Source organism: Chionomys nivalis, chromosome 11, assembly GCF_950005125.1.
Source record: "Chionomys nivalis chromosome 11, mChiNiv1.1, whole genome shotgun sequence".
In the NCBI taxonomy this organism is placed as follows: domain Eukaryota; kingdom Metazoa; phylum Chordata; class Mammalia; order Rodentia; family Cricetidae; genus Chionomys; species Chionomys nivalis.
In genome coordinates, this window is record NC_080096.1 from 10960554 (window position 1) to 10975249 (window position 14696).

The 14696-nt window shown below is 48.0% G+C and overlaps 2 protein-coding genes across 4 annotated transcripts in view; one reads left to right on the forward strand and one right to left on the reverse strand.

Annotated features, from left to right (window-relative positions):
- Casp9 (caspase 9) overlaps positions 1-9927 on the reverse strand; it is a 17825-nt gene extending 7898 nt beyond the window's left edge. For both annotated transcript variants that reach the window (XR_009058012.1, XM_057785294.1), the window contains exons 1-6: positions 9657-9927; positions 6779-7178; positions 4465-4499; positions 2038-2214; positions 1585-1674; positions 1271-1418 (exon numbers count right to left, since the gene is read on the reverse strand). Coding sequence is in view for 1 of the 2 variants with exons in the window: in XM_057785294.1 (XP_057641277.1) it covers positions 1271-1418; positions 1585-1674; positions 2038-2214; positions 4465-4499; positions 6779-7178; positions 9657-9788 (982 nt within the window). In the remaining variant the exon portion in view is untranslated. The remainder of the gene's footprint in view (positions 1-1270; positions 1419-1584; positions 1675-2037; positions 2215-4464; positions 4500-6778; positions 7179-9656) is intronic.
- Positions 9928-12067: 2140 nt separating this feature from the next.
- Dnajc16 (DnaJ heat shock protein family (Hsp40) member C16) overlaps positions 12068-14696 on the forward strand; it is a 32023-nt gene continuing 29394 nt past the window's right edge. The window contains exons 1-2 of one of the 2 annotated variants that reach the window (XM_057784982.1): positions 12068-12339; positions 13927-14096. In XM_057784982.1, the coding sequence (XP_057640965.1) occupies positions 13945-14096 (152 nt within the window). In that variant the 5' untranslated portion in view covers positions 12068-12339; positions 13927-13944. The remainder of the gene's footprint in view (positions 12340-13926; positions 14097-14696) is intronic. The other variant, XM_057784983.1, reaches the window with a different exon arrangement.

Below are 14696 nucleotides of genomic sequence, written 5' to 3' on the forward strand. Positions count from 1 at the left end.
GTAGGGTGGGGGGAGTGTGGGAAGGGAGGCGCTGGGACAGAATAGCCAGAGTTCCTAGTTGTCATTATCTAGTCTAACACACTAAAAGACTGGTATTCATTTGTTTTTTTTGCAGGTGTGAGTGTGCATGTGTACGTGTGTGTACATGTGTATGTGTGTTTGAGTGTACATCTGACCACATGCATGTGGGGACCAGAGGACAATATCAATGTCCTCCTCAATCACTTCCCACCTTGTTTTTAGACACAAGGTCTCTGGCTGGACCCGCTGTCCAGCAAGCCCAAGAGTCCTCCTGTTCCCACCTCCCGCACTGGAATTACAGGTGGGCACCACTGTGTCTGACTTTTCCGTGGGTGCTGGGGCTCAGACTCAAGAGCACCCTGTTTTCATGGCAGGCTGATGTGGGATATTCTTCTGTATATATGTTGCTTTCATTTATTTTATTTTATTTTTTAAATGCTGAGGATAATATAGTCTTTTTTTATACTTATTTATTTATTATGTATACAATATTCTGTCTGCATGTATGCCTGCAGGCCAGAAGAGGGCACCAGACCTCATTACAGATGGCTGTTAACCATCATGTTGTTGCTGGGAACTGAACTCAGGACCTTTGGAAGAGCAGGCAATGCTCTTAACCACTGAGCTATCTTTCCAGCCCCCATTATTTTATTTTTTATGTTGCTAATGAATAAAGCTGTTTTGGCCAATGGCTTAGCAGAGTAAAACTAGGTGGGAAATCTGAACAGAAATAAAGAGAGAAAGTAGGTAGAGTCAAAGAGATGCCATGTAGCTGCTGAAGGAGAAAGATGCTGAAAAACCTTACTGGTAGGCCACACCCTCATGGCCACACATAGATTAATAGAAATGGGTTAATTTCAAGATGTAAAAGCTAGCTAGAAATATGCCTAAGCTATTGGCCAAGCAGTGTTGTAATTAATGTAGTTTCTGTGTGATTATTTGGGTCTGGGTGGCCGGGAACGAACGAGCAGTCTCTTCCTACAGCAAGCATTTTACAGATGGAGCTATCTCCCCGCCCCACTTTATCTGTTTTTACAGAAACTCTGGGGCTGAAGTCATCCAGGTCACATGAACCTGTGACATCACTGTGCTCAACTCCTCAGATGATGCTGGGCTTGCAGCATCGAGGTGGAAGTCCTACGATTCACTACTGTGTGTGGAGACCCCCTGGATACAGTGAGCAGCTAGTGAGGAAGGCAGCAGGCAATGGCTCTTTATCTGTGCTCCCGGGAAGCGGAGTGTCACTTACCGCCACCACAGGCCTGGATGAAGAACAACTTCGGCTTCCCTCCCAGGCTAGGGCAGCCAGTCCCATTGAAGATGTTCACAATTTTCTCGATGGACACGGCACATCCATCTGTGCCATAGACAGCACCCGGGAACTGCAGGTGGCTGGCCTAGAGGACAAGGCACCCTGGTTACAAAAACAAGAAATCCAGATGCCTCTCCCAAGGCTTTGTGTGGCTAGGTCAATATTCAGAAGGCCCTAGGAGGGGACACCCACTGACAGAGATGGAGCAGGGCTACTGCAGGGCCTGTCAAGGATCAAGAGAAGCTTCCTACCTGGCACCCATGAGAGAGGATGACCACCACAAAGCAGTCCAGGGTGCGGTGGTCCCGTTGTGCCATCTCCACCAAAGCTGTGACCATTTTCTATAAGGGAAAACAGCAGGTCAGATGGGATCTGCAGGGTCCAGCCTGAGGCCATGACACAGCACTCTGCTCCCAATATAAAAGTTGTGATGGACACAGTCAGCAGACGGGTACCATTTGTAGGAAAAGATGCTATGCTTGGTCACCGACCATTTAATTCCCACGGCAAGTCTATGAGAACAGTTACTCTTGCTTCTAAACAGGGAAACTGAGGCGTAAGAGGTTAAGGAGCAGGCACTGAGAAAGCCAGGCTGCAGACTCTCTTTCTCTAAGTCTGATGCTACATTGACCATGCCACTTCCCACAGTCCTATGGACAGAGAGGCTTGTCTGGGGAATGTCCCTCAGGGGACAGTGATTGTACCTTGGCAGTCAAGTCATTCTTCACCTCCACCATGAAATGCAGCCAGTGGAAGCGGTGCTGAAGCTTCTCACAGTCTACGTTGGAGCCAGTGCGTGTGCTGAGCCCCGAGGAAGGGCGGAAGTTCACATTGTTGATGATGAGGCAGTGGCCACAGGGGTCCGCATCCAGGATGTAGGCCTGCACAATGAGTTTTCAATATCATGGACGGGGTTGTCTCAGTGCACTCCAAAGGAGAGGTCACGACCCCCTAGATCTCACTTATATGGTTGAGTCTGGAGAGCTGGCAAAGGGCATCAGTGGGCTCTGTAACCCCCCAGGGCCAGCTGGACAAGTACCAGGTTAGTCCCTGCATACCAGAGAGAACTGAATGCCATCTTACAATTCAGGGATGGAAAAATCATAACCCAGGTAGGTGGCTCCTATACATAATCTCAGCCAGGTTTGGTGGCACACACCTTTAATGCCAGCATTTGAGAGGCAGAGGCAGGGAGATCTCTGTGTTCAAGGTCAGCCTAGTCTGCGAAGAGACTGTCTTAAAGGAACAAAACAAACTCAAAAAAACAAAAATAAAACCAATAAAACATATGCAATCCCAACACCAGAGAGGTTGAGGAGGAAAATCGCCACAAGTTCCGAGTGAATTGGGGGCTTTATATTGAGTTCTAGAACCTCTTGGGCTAAATAATAAACCCTTGTCTCAAAAATACAAAAACAGGGGGCTGGAGAGACGGCTCAGCAGTTAAGAGTACTGGCTGCTCTTGTAGAGGACTGGGTTCAATTGCCGGTGCTACATGGTAGCTCAAGACTGTAACTCTGGTTCCAGGAGATGTGACACCCTCTTCTGGCTTCTGCAGGCACTGCACATATGTGATACACAGACATACATGTAGGTGGAACACACACACACAATAATAATTCCTTAAAAATAGCAAAACAAAACAAAACCCAGACACATTCGCCCCAAAGGGACTTTAAACACCATGCAACTTGGTAGCACTGACCCAGGGCTCTATGAGTGGTATATGGTTGGTTCTGTCACAGCAGTCTCAGGCCAGGGTCCACCCTCTAATCTCCTAAAACAGCTTTTACCCCAGGTTCAGACCCTTGAATGCTATGGGATAACCCTTCTGTATGCTATGAATATATGTTGTTCTCATTGGTTAATAATAAAAGCTGTTTGACCAATAGCCAAACAGGATATGGTTAGGTGGAACAATCAAACTGAGGACTCAGATGAAGAGGGGCGGAGCAGGGAGTAACCCAAGCAGCCACCCAGGAATCAACATGCCAGTAGACTGGTAAAAGCCAGCCATGTGGCAATACATAGATTAATACAAATGGGTAAATGTGGGCTGGGCAGTGGTAGCCAGTACTACTACGACTTTATTTACATCTTCATTAGTATATGTTTAATTATCTTTCATGTAATAACTAGAAAACAATTTGTAAAAATATTTCAAATACATTTATATCATTTTTTGCAACAGAAATATTTCTTTATAATCTTCCCCAATTTCTTTAACTAAGTCAAGTGATATCAGAAAATCCTTCTTAACATACTATGGTAAGCTATTAGTTGAAATTATAATGTATATATAAGAAAATGACCAGTTATGCATATTTTTTAATATTTATTTTATACAGTTGTTTTTTTTTTTTTTTTGGTTTTTCAAGACAGGGTTTCTCTGTGGTTTTTTGGAGCCTGTCCTGGAACTAGCTCTTGTAGACCAGGCTGGTCTCGAACTCACAGAGATCCGCCTGCCTCTGCCTCCCAAGTGCTGGGATTAAAGGCGTGCGCCACCACCGCCCGGCCTACAGTTTTTTTTTTTGTTTTTTTTTTTAACATTTATTTATTTACTATGCATACAGTGTTCTGCCTGCATGTATGCCTGCATGCTGAAATGGGTTAATTTAGATGTAAGAGCTAGTTAGTAAGAAGCCTGAACTGTTTTCAATTAATATAAGTTTCTGTGTGAATATTTGGGACTATGCAGTCAGGACAAGAAGCGCCACCACTGTTTACACTTGAACTTCCTCTTCCATGACCGTCCATGGGTCTGACCTCTCCATCTCAATATTCCTCTGCCTGCCTTTTCTCCCCCCAGCGCAGGCTCTGCATGGTAAGTTGCCTTTTTCCCAACATGAAGAACTACAGCAGCACACGGGAGTGTGTAGAAGGCAAGGACAGTCTCACTGACTTGGCCTGGAGTGGACACTCAGAGGATGCAGCCCTTCTTTAGCTTTGAACTTTGATTTAACATGGGCAGATGGGCAGGGTGGGTGGGACAGAGTGCTCCAGCTGGGGTCAGGAGCCACGGAGTGTGGTGACTGTAACCAGACTTCCCCAGCCAGGCAGGGTTCCTCAGCTCCTAGCTCAGCCACAGGGAAGGCATGGGGAAAAGAAACTCTAACCACATAAGGACTTACCGTATCTGCATGACCCTTGATCTTCTCTGGAGCACCTGAAAAACAGGGAAGAAGAAATGTGGGTGTTGGGGTTCAGTTGAGAAAGGCCAAGGAACTGTGAAGACAGCTCTCACAGCAGGACTTTGGAATACAAGTCAAGGACACTGCCACCATGGAGACATGTCCCAACGACATTAAAAACACACACTCCACCTTGAAAAGAGCCCAAGAACATTCACTAAGGTCTCACTCAAAGGCCTCAAACTGTGGTTCGGCCACTGGTGGTGGTGGGGCATCCTAAAGAGAAGCCAACTAGTGATACACACAATGCCCTGATAACCCAGAGAGCAGGAGGCTATGTTAAAAACAAGCAAGCAGCCAGCCACTGAAATACAGACCACATAATTCCACTACTACATAAAAGGAGCAAAAATAACAAATAAATCTGTATGAGTTCCTTGCTCCAAGTTCATGCCTTGTATTCCTGCCCTGATTAGTCTGGAACTCCAGGACCCAGGGATCTGATGCCCTCTTCTGGACTCTAATGGCACTGTATTCATGTGCACATACCCACATATAAGTACACATAACTTTTAACTATAGAATAAAAATATGATCTTTTTTTAAAGATTTATTATTAATTATATATACAGCATCTGTCTGCATGTATCCCTGCAGGCCAGAAGAAGGCCGCAGATCTCATTATAGATGGTTGTGAGCCACCATGTGGTTGCTGGGGATTGAACTCAGGACCTTTAGAAGAACAGTCAACGCTCTTAACCTATGAGCCATCTCTCAGCCTCTAAAAGTATGATCTTAAAGGAAGAATAACCTGCTGGGCAGTGGTGGGGCACACCTTTAATCCTAGCACTCGGGAGGCAGAAGCAAGTGGATCTCTGTGAGTGCAAAGTTAGCCTGGTCTACAGAGTGAGTTCTAGGAAAGCTAGGGCCACACAAAGAAAGCCTGTATCAAAAAACCAAAATATCTGCTCTTATGGGTCCTGGATACAGTTCTCAGTATTCATATTGTGGTTCACAACCAGCTGAAACTCTAGTTCCAGGGGATCTACTTCTGTGAGATTCTACACTCATGTAGTACACAGAAAACACTCAGGCACGCACACACACACATACACACACAGAATAAATGACTTCAGGTAATTCAGAACAGGAACTACTGCCACCTAGCAATGAAGAACGAACTGTAGGCCTGCACACCACCACAAATGAAATGCAGATAAGATGGGCGAGAGATGTGGACTCAACAGAGCTCCTAAGATACAATTTCATTTTCACTGATATACAAGGACAAGCAAAAGGGACAGATGTCGATGAAACCAGAATGGCAATTTCCTCAGTTGCAGAAGTGGGTACTGACTGGAGATAAGGTCTCCTAGGATACCAAAACATCCTGTAATGTGATGGTGTGGGTGGTGGCAAGCTGTGTGCACACGCATGCTGGAAGAAACCTTCCATCCGGAATGTATGCATTTTCCTGTGTACTGTGATTTTTGTCATTTTGTCATCTCTGGCAAATTATTTCACTTTCCTGCACCACTGTTTCCTTGCTTACAGGGCTGAATCTAAAGGTATCCGCCTTGCAGGGTTGCAGGGAGGTAGGAGTATACATCATGCAATATGTATATGTTTATGTATGTATATGTATATGTCCTCACAGCCTCCCTACACCTCCTGCCAGGCCTGGGTACTTTCAGTCATCCACCAGAACCAAAGGCAAACCCTGAAAACAGCTCCTTCTGGAAACACTCGGAGAAACAAAGAGTATCCACAGCAAACTCTTGCTCTAAAGATGGGCTGTCAAAATTGCATCTCCTATAGACTGATTGGAATATTCCACTCATCTCTTATGAGCATTCATAAGGACAATACTAGAGCTCTCCGGGCCTGGGCTTAGGTTCCAGAGATACGACTACATGCACCAAGAAAGTCGGGATCATTGGGAAATATAGGACCCGCGACAGTGCCTCCCTCTGGAAAAGGGTAAAGAAAACTGAAACACCAAGTACACTTCCTCGTTCTGCGGCAAGAACAAGATGAAGAGACGCGCCGTTGGCATCTGGCACTGTGGTTCCGGCATGAAAACTGGCTGGTGGGCCTGGACCTACTTTACTTCTGCCATCAGAAGACCAAAGGAACTGAAAGACCAGCAGAAGTGCTACTGCTTGGGACCTCCCTAGCTTCTAATAAATGGGTTAATTTACACAAAAAAAAGATAAATACTAAAATTCTGAATCTCAATCCACCAATTTGTACCCAGAGTCACACTCCAATAACCGCATCGCACCTACCCACCAACCATTCTCTCAATACTCACAGACATCATGGCTTCTGTCAGAACCAATGTCCACTGGCCTGGGAGTTTCTGGTCTGAGAACCTCTGGTCTGAGGCGAGCAGGCCAGAGTTCTTCTGGCCCCAGCACCACAGGTGTGAGGTTTCCCTGGGCAGGCTGAGATGGGTCCGGCTTCACTACTCTCTGCTCCTTTGGTGTGAGTCCAATTGGTCCCAGGACCACAGGTACCAGGTGGTCTAGGGGTTTAACAGCCTCTGGATCCTGCTTGGCTGCTTGCCGGCTAGTTCGCAAGAATGAAGCCAGGGTGTCTTGGCCTGTGTCCTCTAAGCAGGAGATGAAGACAGGAAGGGCCTGCCTCCCTCGGGTCTCAAGATCGGTGACCAGCTGCCTGGCCTGATCCCGCCGAGACCCAGAGCCTGCCCGCTGTTTAAATAGAAAAAACACACAGACACTCATTATCCAGGGACATTCATTGACTCTCACCCTGTCTTCCACATCTCGTCTAGCGTTAAGGCTGGGGCAGGTGGGCAGAAACTCACTCAACATTGCATTGAAAGCATGTTGCATGTCCCTCTGCAGCCTTTGCTAGTCTAGTCACTGCAGTGCTTCAAAGACACCTACTGTGTGTCCAGCACTGTGCTGAGTGCTAATTAGTCCCACTAAAAGGAGGAAAACGGTGGCCAGCGGCTTGTACAAGGTACATAAATTTTTCTAAATTTGTTTTTAATTATTTATTTCATTGCATCGGTGTTTTGCCTGCAAGCATGTTTGTGTGAGGGTGTCAGGTCTCCTGGAACTGGAGTTACAGACAGCTGTGAGCTGTTATGTGGGTGCTGGGAATTGAACCCAGGTCCTCTGGGAGAGCAGTCAGTGCTCTTAACTGCTGAGCCATCTCCCCAACCCCAAAATCTTCTAAATTTGTTGCTAACATTTAGGTAAGTGAGGGAATTGAATACAGAAATCAAGATTCCCAGCCTCTCCTTTTTGGAGGAAAGAGGTTTTGTTCGGAACGGGGAATAGGAAGCTTTCATTTTGGTTTGGGGGAGGGAAAAGTTCTCAAGTAGCCAAGACTGGCTTTCGACTTCCTTGAACTTCAGACTCTCCTGCTCTTGCTTTGGTTTTGCTTTAAATAGTTGTGACTGTGTGTGTGTACATGTATGTGTGTGCACGTGCACCAATTATGTGCCAGGTGCCTGAGGAAGCTGGAAGAGGGTGTCAGATGCCCTGGAACTGGAGTTACAGACAGTTGAGCTGACATGTGGGTGCTGAAAACTGAACCCATGTACTCTGCAAAAATGTTCTTAACCACTGAGGCAGCTATCCAGCCCTTGCTCTTTTTTTTTTGTTTGTTTGTTTTGTTTTTTTTTGTTTTTCGAGACAGGGTTTCTCTGTGGTTTCGGAGCCTGTCCTGGAACTAGCTCTTGTAGACCAGGCTGCAGCCTTTGCTCTTGGTTTCTGAAGACTGGATCTCATGTAGCCAGGCTGGCCTCAAACCCCATATGTAGCCAAGGATGGCCTTGAACACCTGATCCACCAGTCTCTACCTCCTGTGCTGGGATTCCAGATGTGTGCCACCACCCCTGGAACCAGCCTTTTCTTTCAGTCTGTCACAGCTGACACTAGGCCAGGATACTTACAGCTCTGATCACACTTAGCTGGAGAAAGGAACAAGACGAAAAGCTGCTGGAGCCTCCCTGGGCAGTTCAGCATATGGTCTCTCTTAATGTGCCTTGAAGCCTGGGACTTTCCCTTCAAACCACTTTCCTTGATCAGCAGTGTTCTTAACAGAAGTTGCTCCTAATACTGATTTTATTTATTTATTTATTCAATTTAGGGTTTCTCTGTAGCTTTGGAGCCTGTCCTGGAACTAGCTCTTGTAGACCAGGCTGGTCTCGAACTCACAGAGATCTGCCTGCCTCTGCCTCCTGAGTACTGGGACTAAAGGCCTACACCATCACTGCCAGAATGGTTTTACTATTAGTTGGTAGTTAATCACATGTGTCTGGACCACCTTCTTCTATTTCTCCTTCACTGGACCAGACCAGGTTCCTGTATAATACAGATGGTGGAGACAGCCTTTTAGGCAGTCCCCAAGAAAGAGCCTGCCATTCATAGCCTCTCAGAAAGAAATATTCCCTTTTCAAACCTGTGGTGAAGGGGTCAACTCGGACAAAGTGCTAAAATATATATATATAAAATATATATATCGGTTTTTCAAGACAGGGTTTCTCTATGAAGCCCTGGCTCTCCTGGAACTCACTCTGTAGACCTAGGCTGGCCACGAACTCAGAGATCCACATGCCTTTGCAAGTGTATTTTTTTTTAAAGATCAAATGTTTTATTTTATTCCTCTATGCTACCTACATCAAATCACTTTTTCCTCAAAAATTCTTTATACAGCATACACTTGATACATAAAGGCCTGACCAAAACAGACAAGGCATGCTGCGTCCTGGTGCTGTGCTCTTCACCTGTTATCTCACTTGCTCTAGGATGACCACTATTACATTTACAGTCCAGGAAACTGAGGCTCAAAGAGTGTAAATGACTGGTACAAGGAGCCAGTGCAAGGCTAAAGTGGGTGCCTAGGACGCTAATGGTAGAGTCAAAAAATACACGCCTACTTTCTCGAGAGGAACACGAATATTAACATAGTGTAGGCTACAGTCGCTTTAGCAAACACTCCGCAAGAGGTGCTTAGGGTTTTTCTATCTATTCTTCTGGACTCCATAAGAATCTGGAGGATAGGGGTGCCATGCCATGGTTTCCCATGGTTGCGCAGGGTGCAAGGCGGGGAAAGGAGGGCGGGAGTTCGGGGACGGCGTCAGCGAATCTCTCCACAGCCTTCAAGCCCCCACCTGCACCGCGGGAAAACTGGGAACGCAAGGAGGCGGGGTGCACCTGGATATCCTCGATCATGTCCCGCGTGAAGAGCTCTCGACTCAGCAGAGCGTCCCAGAGCTCGGCGACCTGCAGCTCGCCAACCAGGCGCACCCGACATCGCCGCAGTAGCTGGCGGTCCGCTTCGTCCATGGCGGGCTGCTTGCGGGACCCCGGGTTCCGTCCGCTTCCGGCCCTCGGGTTCCGCCCCGGCACCCACGCCCCGCCCCCATACCACCCTAGCAAGGGATCCCGCCCCGTGGAGGCCCTGCGGGCCTGCAGTCAACTCGGCCTCCACACTCCGCCCTGCCCCAAAGCCGGTCCCTCGCGCACACTCGGCTCCGCCTCCCCAGCCACCTCACAGCACTCGGGCCACCCTCTCACCCCCACCTCCCCAGGCTGCCCTATTCCCCCCTCCCTCCTACCAGCTCTCGGCCCCGGGAGCCCCGCCCCGACACCTTCGCCACGCCCCCTTAAGCCCGCCCCGACACTTTACCTCACACCCTAGGACCCGCCCCGTACAATATTGCTCCTCCCCTAAGACTCGCCCCTACGTCGACGTCCCTACTAACCTCCTAGACCGACAAGCCCTACATGCTCCTTCGCTCCGCCCCTAGGCCCGCCCCCGCCCCTTGGACCCGCCCCCATTCCGCGCTCAGTTTCTCCCCTGGTTCCGCACTCAGGCCCCACCCCCCATCTTTTTCTCCTTGTGGCGCTAGGGTCGTGTACCTAGTTTTGCCCTCAGCTCCGGTTCCTGCTCCCCAGCCCCGCCTCTATCAACCACCAACGTAACATTGCTCCGCCCCCTTTGACCACCCCCACGTGACTTTCCGTCCCGCCTCCCTCCCACCACGACCCCCTCCGCGTTCCTGCCACGCCCCCAGGACTCCTCTAAGGTTCTAGGTTCTGCGGTTTTGACTCCTTGCGCCTTTCGTCAAAGCAGTTGCGGGATCTTCCCTCTCCCCACTTGCACGTAGCGATTGCTCTACCAAAATTCACAACGACCCTACGTCTACAGACACTCAAAAAGGTCACCTACTTACTGGCAAGAGGAAAAGAAAGCCATGTGTAGAGGTCTGGCCCACATTATTCAAGACCCTTGCTGCTGGTGGCTTTTCTGTAAAGCCCCATCCTTGCGGCTAATAAAACCTCCTTGCCCACTACTCCCGGTGTCGCTTTGGACTATCGTGACTCACCCATCGAAGCCCACACAGACTTCCGTCTCCCTCTCCTCTCCTTCCCTCCCTAAAGCCTCCTTCAGAGAAATAGAAACCTAGTCCTCTGTTCTTTCAGTTTCGTACCGCTCATTTCACGTATCAAAAGTAATTTGAGCATTGTGCTTGCCACTTTATACTCCTTATGTTATTTGTGTTGTTTATCCCTGCCACATTCCCGACGGGAAAACAACAGCAACAAAAAGCCTAGCATGAATGACTCCATATTGGTCTGTTGGGGACTAGTGCAGGAGCTCAACCCGAAATAACCAACTGCTTATAGGTCACTTGAGCAGCAAAACCTTGGGCACGGAATGCAAGTAGAACTCTACCATTGAGTTTCACTTATGGACAAGGGGGGTGGAAGTGGAGTAGGTTTTGCTTTACTTTTTTTTTCACTTATTTTGCAAATATTCAAATATTCATTGGTAGCTTGTGCATGCCAACATCTGTTCAAACAGTGTTATAGCGCTGAACAAGACAGGTAAGAGACCCTTCCTATGGAAGCTGACATTCCTGGAAGAGCCAAGCGACAGACAATACAGAATAAATAAACAGGATATAGCTGGCATGGTAGTGAACACCTTTAATTCCAGCACTCAGGAAGCACAAGCTTCTCTGTAAGCTGGAGGCCTACCTGGTCCACTTGGCGAGTTCCAGATCAATCAAGGAAACACAATGAGACCCTGTCTCAAAAACAAACAACAAAACTAGCACGCGAGATTAAGTGATAAAAGCAAACAATTACATAAGATCTCAACACGAGGCATGGAATAGAAAATAAATCCCCAAGAGACCTCGGTGGCTGACCCAAAAAATTGTCAACCTTATTCACCAGACCCCCTTCCCAAGGCTTGCTTCAGTCCCATTCTATAGAACATTATTGCGTTGAGAAACAGAATTTGAAGTCTTGAATTGTAGGCTTTGGGCAAGTCTTTGGTCCGCACTAAGTCTCAGTGCATGGAGAGATGGACTAGAAAGCATCCCTAAGGTCGGTTCAAACTCTGACGCTCTAGGATTCTATGAATAGGGTTAAAGTGAACTGGGACCAGCGATTGCGTCCCCGTCCTAGCAACGGTTGCTAGACGTAGGCCACCTTCTGGCCACCAGTGGAAACCCCTCCCCGGTTCCCGGAGGTCTTCCTGGCATCCCGTGATGCATAGCGTCTCCGCCTCGCTAGAAGGCACGTTCTGGCCTCGCTGGTCAAGATCGAGCCTTCGGACCCTGCCGAAGAGCGCGCTCCGTTCCTATAGCAACCACGCCACATCCACGTGCCTACGGTGAAGGGCAGGGGCCAAAAATCTCGCTTAGTGCGCGGCCTAAACCTGATCTTATGAACGCATTCGGAGTGCGATGTCTTTAACTGTCACGTGACCGCCCGAGCCTGGGCCCCGCCTCTTTCTCCTCCCCAGGTGCTCCGGTGTGGACTGGAAGCGCCGGCCCCGGCGGATTCACTGGAGCACGGACCCTGCGGCCGGTTGGGCTTCCCGGTAACTCCTTCCCGGCGTGACGCGCGGACGCGGCGGGGCCCGACAGGGCTCGGTGATCTCCCGTCAGCTCCTCCGCGTCCTCAGCCCGCGCTGGGCCCTGGGGGACCGGGGAGCCGACAGGAACCGGGGCGGCGCGGGAGGGGGCCGCCTCCTGGAAGGTCGCGACCCGAGTGGGCACCCGAGGCGAGCTGGGTCCTGCGAGGACCACCAGGGAGCCGCCGCCTCCTGCCTTTGGGGGACACCGATGGCTACCTGTTGGCCAGTGCGTCTGCTGCACTGAGGCCGGCCCCCCTGGAGCTGGAGAATGTCAGCCAAAGAACTTCCCCACCGCACCCACGCCTTATCCACTTTACTCTTCCCGACCCCTGCCGGTGAAGATCCTTCTAGGTGCTAGTGTTCAATCCTACCCTATCAGCAAGAACACAGGTTTAGGTCCTAGAGTGGTGATGGACAGCCTCCCCCCCCCCAGTCTAATCCCAAAGCCAGGTGAGCTCAGAACAGGTTGTTTAAAGGGAAAAACTGGCCTGCTTGTCGATTTTACTTAGCATGGGTGCAGTTCTAAACAGCGGCCCGCTGTCTGTGAAGACCCCCAACTTGCACTTGTCAAAATCCACCCTCCTGAGTAACATGCCAGACTGAACCTTAACACTGTGAGGTCAAGATCAATGGGATCCATGAAAACAGTGTATGGTATAAAAGATCATAGCCTGTATGTGTTCCCAGTACCACACCATCTCATTAACCAAGGTTATTCGAAAACCCACATAGAACTCAACCCCTCAGCTGGGTTGGAATTTAAACATTTCAAAGTCATACCTATTCAGGTCTTTCCTGTTTTTTGTCTTTAAGCAGAAAACTAAATTTTTTCTTAACCACTTTTTCATATCTGAAGTTTCCATGGTCAATTGCTAACCGGATTAAAGAACAACTTCTCATTTTCCTGTTTAAATGAACACGGTGAAAAAATAATAGCAGTCTTACTGAACATTACTGAACTCAGTTATTTTTAAGATGTTTTACATTTTATTTAGTGCCCAGAAATACCACAATGATCCCAGATTGTAATTTAGTACATGATAAATCACATGATGAATTTATGAGTTTACTTAATACTTAGAGTGAGCTACTCTGAAGCCATTAATTCTAACTTCATTGTCAGGATAGATGAAATTGTGCATTTGAGATGTGGTTTCTTGGTTATCCTTAATATATTCTCACAGTTGCTACTTATTTTAGCTCATTCATTTTCAGTTTTTTGCTTTTGTTTTTCAAGAGAGGGTTTCTCAATACATCCCTGGCTATCCTGGAACTCTCTCTGTAGACCAGGCTAGCCTTCAGCTCAGATACCTCCCTGCCTCTGCCTCCTGGGTGCTAGGATTAAAGGTGTGCACCACCACTGCTCAGCTTGTTTGTGGGATTTTTTGTTTGTTTGTTTGTTTTTAAGATCTGGTCAGCTAGATTGACACAGTCCCATTCTTTAGAAGTCCTTTTTAATTCTTACCATTATCTTTGTCTCCTCACCTAAGAAAAGCAAGACCGTCCAGGTCTCTGTCTCTGGAACTTACAGCTGCCTCTTAATCATTTCAGCTCTGGGAAGAAAGAGAGATGGAGGTTTCCTGGCGGCTCTGGATAGTTCTATTTCTGACCCTGCAGGGTCTGTCCGCATTGGATTTTGACCCATACCGAGTCCTGGGGGTCAGCCGCACCGCCAGTCAGGCTGACATTAAAAAGGCGTATAAGAAGCTCGCCCGGGAATGGTATGTGAAACCAAGAATGGAAGTTTAACATATGCTAAGCAGTCAGCAGGTGGTTTGTCTGCTCAGCAGACATAGTTGTCTCGAGTGTTGGTGTTCAGTTAGCGACCCGTGTTCCATCAGTGCTAGTAATCACACAAAGCTTGTGCTTACTTTGACACACTCCCTTCAAGAATACTATGGCTTAGAGCGTTGTCTTAGGTACTGTTAGGATATTATGTGATGTTAAAATAAGATGTAACTTTGAAACCAGGGATAATGGTGCACTCTGTTAATCCCAGCACTTAGAGGCAGAGACAGGCAGATCTTTGTGAGTTCGAGGGCAGCCTGGTCTACAGAGTGAGTTCTAGGACAGCCAGGGCTACACAATCTTGTCTCAGAAAAAAACAAAAAAGAAAAGAAAAGAAAGAAAAAAGAAGTAACTTTGATTAACAAAAAAAAGTAGTTGGGGCAACCCTTGAGCTGATGGTTCTGGGTTCTGTAAGAAGCAGAATGAGCAAGCCACTAAACAGCACTTCTAGATCAACTCTTGCCTCCATGTTCCTGTCCTGCTTGAGTTCCTGTGCTGAGTTCTGGGGATGATCAATGGTGATGTGGAAGAAG